This window comes from Triticum dicoccoides, chromosome 3B (assembly GCF_002162155.2).
Source record: "Triticum dicoccoides isolate Atlit2015 ecotype Zavitan chromosome 3B, WEW_v2.0, whole genome shotgun sequence".
Taxonomy (NCBI): Eukaryota; Viridiplantae; Streptophyta; class Magnoliopsida; order Poales; family Poaceae; genus Triticum; species Triticum dicoccoides.
The window spans coordinates 10,271,085-10,275,588 of record NC_041385.1 but is presented as its reverse complement, the minus strand read 5'-3'; the positions used below and the strand labels follow the sequence as shown (position 1 = coordinate 10,275,588).

General features: G+C 53.5%; 1 protein-coding gene across 3 annotated transcripts; it reads right to left on the bottom strand.

The window, feature by feature from the left end:
- Positions 1-2,002: 2,002 nt before the first annotated feature.
- Positions 2,003-3,965, bottom strand: LOC119274347 (E3 ubiquitin-protein ligase SIAH1B-like). Of its 3 annotated transcripts, none has more exons than XM_037555021.1 (3): positions 3,523-3,965; positions 2,706-3,434; positions 2,003-2,403 (listed from the first exon to the last, which is right to left on the bottom strand). In XM_037555021.1, exons 1-2 carry the CDS (start codon positions 3,928-3,930, stop codon positions 2,712-2,714), a joined length of 1,131 nt encoding a protein of 376 aa, XP_037410918.1. In that variant the 5' UTR covers positions 3,931-3,965; the 3' UTR covers positions 2,003-2,403; positions 2,706-2,711. The 3 variants fall into 3 exon arrangements, with proteins under 3 accessions (XP_037410918.1, XP_037410919.1, XP_037410920.1); XM_037555022.1 differs by having other exon boundaries at positions 2,003-2,347; XM_037555023.1 differs by having other exon boundaries at positions 2,003-2,344.
- Between the last annotated feature and the right edge of the window lie 539 nt (positions 3,966-4,504).

The following is a 4,504-nucleotide window of genomic DNA, read 5'->3' as shown; positions in this document are numbered from 1 at the left end:
CTCTCTCTCTCACCGGACTGGAGGTAGAAGAAAGAGGAGCACAGAAGAAGAAGGAAGCTCAAACTCCACACCGGATACGTGACCAGTTGTAGTCTAGCTAGCGAACTAGGCGCTCACCCGGCGACCCGGCCACTTTCGTGCATGGGGCCATGCATGCAGCCCCTCCACGAGACCCGACCTCCACGCCTCGCTGTGCTGCATGCACGCGCGCGCTAAACCGCTCGGCCTCGCGCACGACGCGCACAAACACGCTGGACGCGGGCAGCCCAACAGATGGACGCTACTGCCTAACAGCCACGAGCGCACACACACAACTAACGCACACCTACGACCAGACCCGACTCCGTAGACCTGCCGCCCCTACGCCGGAGTCGATCGACCTGGCGCATGCATGCACGCCGGTCGCCACCGTGTCTGGGTCACGGCCTATTCCCAACAGATGGTGCTCACCTCGATGATCGATCTGGTTCCTGAGCGCGCGCCGGCGTGCATGCAAGGCATGCTGTGCAACCAAGAAGGAAGGAGGGAGGGCGGGACGGCCCCCTCTTGCCGCCGGCAATTTGGGAAAGGAAGTTAATTAAGAAATATAAAGATATGTCTTATTATTTCCAGTGGTGGACCCACCAGGACAGGTGTTGGATCCCTATTGACCCTGCAGCATAATGCGTGCAGGGCTCCCAGCATGAGAGCCGAACCCGTCGCGAGTCAACGCTCGCTTGCAAGTCGGAACCAAACCAAAAACAAACCGCGCTCGATCCCTATTGTGCTCTCTACCAACACATTTTTAAATACACGATGAATAAAAAAGGATGTATCTAGACGTATTTTAGTTCAAGATACATCACCGTTTATCCATTTTGATGACAAGTATTTTCGGACGGAGGGAGTACAAGCTAGGCATGCAAGCAGCCAGTGCAAAGCAATCAGTAGTGTGCAAGTGCAAAGCTAGCGTGCATGGCAGATTTGGAGGCTTCCTGTTTCAACAATCATTTCTAGGTACAATTTAGAGATGCTATTAGCAGCTTCAGTTTTTTACTGCCATAGTCAATACGGCAAATAAAGAATACGAACAATGAGCAGTCTCTAATACTGTGATCAGAGCATCAAACAATCATCTCTATTCAATTGGGTTAAGCCGTTAAAATCCATTTGTCATAAAAGAATCATTATTACTTTGGGGGAAAGGCCATGAGTGGACATTTTTTTAAAAGTTTCAATTGTTTTCTTCTTCTTATTGAGATACATATTTCAATTTCTAGAACAGTTGAAAGGGGCAAAAATAACACCAGCTAGATGTATAGAAGTACTCCCTCCGTCCCATAATATAAGACGTTTTTTGACACTACACTAGTGTTAAAATATGTCTTACATTATGGAACGGATGGAGTAGTAGTTAACAGAAGCTGATGCTAAGGGCATCTCCAAGGCAGGCCTGTAAACCCCCCGCGGTCCTGTATCGGTCCGCGGGACGGTCCGAACGCGATTTCTCCCGCAAAACGGAGACAAAAATGGGGGAGGTTTGCAGGAGTCCGGACACGCGAAACGTATGAATTCGACACTCCTGGCCCACCCAAAAACCCTTCCCGGACCCGCGACTCCATCCTCCCCATTTTCTCTCCTTCCTTCTTTCTCTCTTGCCGTCACTGCCACTCCACCACCGCGGCCACCACGCCACATCCCTGCCGAAAATCTGCGTCTCCGTCACCTCCGACGATCAAGTAGGGCTCCCCGCAGCTTCTCCTCCATCTCCGTTCAACCCCCTGTCGTCTGATCGCCCCGCCAGGTACCATCATTTACCATGCCCGACAACTGTTCGATGAATGCCGGAGCTAAAAACAGTTTTTCCCTAGCAGCTCAAGGAAGATACAAAATTTTAACTAGCGCTGCATGCTTTGGTTGCTTTGGTGTCATGGATAACAAATAAGGTCTGCAAGTTGAATATTAAGCGTCGCTTTGGTGTCACGGATAACATTTCTTGACATGAGATAGATAGATTGCAACAGATGCAAATGAAATGCTTGCAAGTTGGAATGATATAACACCGGAAGAAGATGCATTTCACCACAGGATTAGCACCAAGCAAGCTTAATATCCTCGGATTTAAAGACCCTACAATGACACTAAAGTTGACTACTAGGTAGGATAGGACTACCATCAAAGACGGACTGCATCTGCTAATAAACATCACCCAGATAGAGTACTTAGTTTCAGCTGCAACTCCAAAATATGCAACCACGAACTGCCTTGAGTGCTGGAGCTAATCACACCAATGCGTCGGACCAAGGGGAGAGCTTGTCGATGCGGATGTGCAGAGGAACTTCCATGGACGCAGCCCCGTCCCCTGCTGCTGCATTTTCAGCTTCGACAGTTAACATCCTACAAGGTCCCTCCCATTTAGGAATCCTAGCAAGAACAACAGCAGCCGAGCAAGCCTAATAAGAAAATTAACATTCCACCACTATCCGCTCACATTATGCCTCCTAAATTAAATTTGAGAGAAAATATGCACTGTGCAGTGTGTGCTAAAATACCATTTCCCTACGACGGGCTAGCTATCTGCCACATTCAGTTTTCATACAAACAATCAAGATCCTACCAAGTGACATTTGTTCATCCTCGCAAGAACTACAGCAGTCAAATAAGTAAAATGAACAGCCAAGCGATCGACATGAACAGGCCAAGTAGGATTACTAGTTACCACTTACCAGTGATCAGCTGCATATATAGCGTACAGCCGGGCACTTGTTGCCGTGGCTCGCCTTGACCTCCTTGTCGATGCGGAGACGGATGACGATCCCTCCTCCATCCGGCGCCGGCACGTCGGACGGCACCGGCAGGTACCTGCCACCCGCGCCCATGGCCGCCTCCTCCGAGGGCACCGGGCAGCTCTCCACCTTGGCGTCCAGCATCAGGACGTCCATGTGGCCGGTGTCCGTGTCCACGGGCGCGTGCACCCACACCTTGCACCTGTACCAGCCTTCCTCCTCCGCGGGCGCGGCCACGCGCACCACCTTGACGCCGCGCTCGCTCGCCACGAGCAGGAACAGCTGCTCCCCGTCCTCCGCGGCCAGCAGCCGCCACCCCTGCTCCACCGCCTGCATCTGGACCTCGAGCACGGACCCGTAGGCGATTTCGGTCACTTGCCACTGGTGGCGCTCGGCGAGGTGGCCGCGGAGCGCGGGCGGGGCGCCGAGGAAGCCGCATCCGGGCTCGGGGCAGCGGCACGGAGCGTGCGGGCACACCAGCCGGTGGTCGCCCGCCATGCAGTACACCACGGAGCTACCGCAGCCGTACGCCTGGTTGGGGCAGGGCACCCTTACCGCCAGGAGGTAGCGGTCGGCCGCGTCGTCGCGCTCGTACGCGCCGTCGCACGCCGGGCACTTGTTGGCCAGGTTCGCGGCGCAGGGGCCGCACGCCGCGTGCTTCGCCGGGCACTGCACAAGAAGCAAAATTATTGTGTGTGTATGAGACGGCAAGGAGTGACCGGTAAGGAGCAAAGATGATCCATTTTACTGTACGTACCTGGAAGACGGGAGGCTTGAGCGGCAAGGAGCAGACGGGGCAGTCCAGCAGGGACTTGTCGAAGTCGACGGCGATCTCCACTCTCGGGGCGGCGGCGGCGGCGGGCACCATCACCGTCGCTGCGGTCTCCCCGTCTTCCTCCTTGAGCTGGACACCGTCTTCACCGAGAGGGACGCCGGCGTCCGGCGGCAACACCCAGTTGTCCTTGCCGCCGCGAGTGCGAACCATCTTGTTCGCCGGCGCGGCGCAGAGGAGGGGAAGGGGAATGCGGGCGCGAGGAGTGGGAGAATGGGGAAGGGGAATGCGGCGGGGAGGAAGAAGTTGCTGTGACTCTGGATGAGCGGAGCAGAGCACGGGAGGAGAGCGAATGGGTGTGCAGAGCAGTTTTGCATCAAATCGGCAAGCCATGGGCGGTGGTGGTGGTGGGGTGGGGGAGTGGCCACGTGAAGGAGAGACAGACAGACAGAGACATCGTCCGCTCCTCCTTTTAAATTTTGATTTTTGAAGCCTTGCCCGCGAAAACCTCTGCCTTCTCATTTTCATTTCCCCCCAAACTTCATTTTTTCTTTCAGATTCTCATTTCCCCCAAACTTCATTGGATTTCATTTAATCTTCCCTCAGTCCCATAACGCGTCAAAAATGCTCCTATATTATGGGACGGAAGGAGTATTTAAAAGAAAAAGAAAATAGTTGTCCTTCCACTCTATTTCAGCCTGTGTACAGACATCTCCCCAGTTGGGCTGCCTCTAGCCGGCCCAAACAGGCACCTGATAAGCCAGTAAACCTCCAGTTGCGGTGCAGCGTTGTCCTACCGCATGCCCTATCCATCGCGCGGGGTTTCCTCGATAATTTAGATAATAATATTAGACAAGAGCTTTGGGCGTTTAATGACTACACCTCATGAATCTCCAAGAATAGCAGAAGAGTATGCCAGCTAGCAGAGAGTGAAAACATTTGCTTTTTCGGTTACCCCTCCTGATTT

What these genes read in the sequence shown, in the direction of transcription:
- LOC119274347 (XM_037555021.1), bottom strand. Translation starts at nt 3,930, where the DNA reads ATGGCTTGCCGATTTGATGCAAAACTGCTCTGCACACCCATTCGCTCT. An exon ending in TCAAGCCTCCCGTCTTCCAG is followed by an intron (nt 3,435 to 3,522) that starts GTACGTACAGTA and finishes CTTCTTGTGCAG; the next exon opens with TGCCCGGCGAAGCACGCGGC.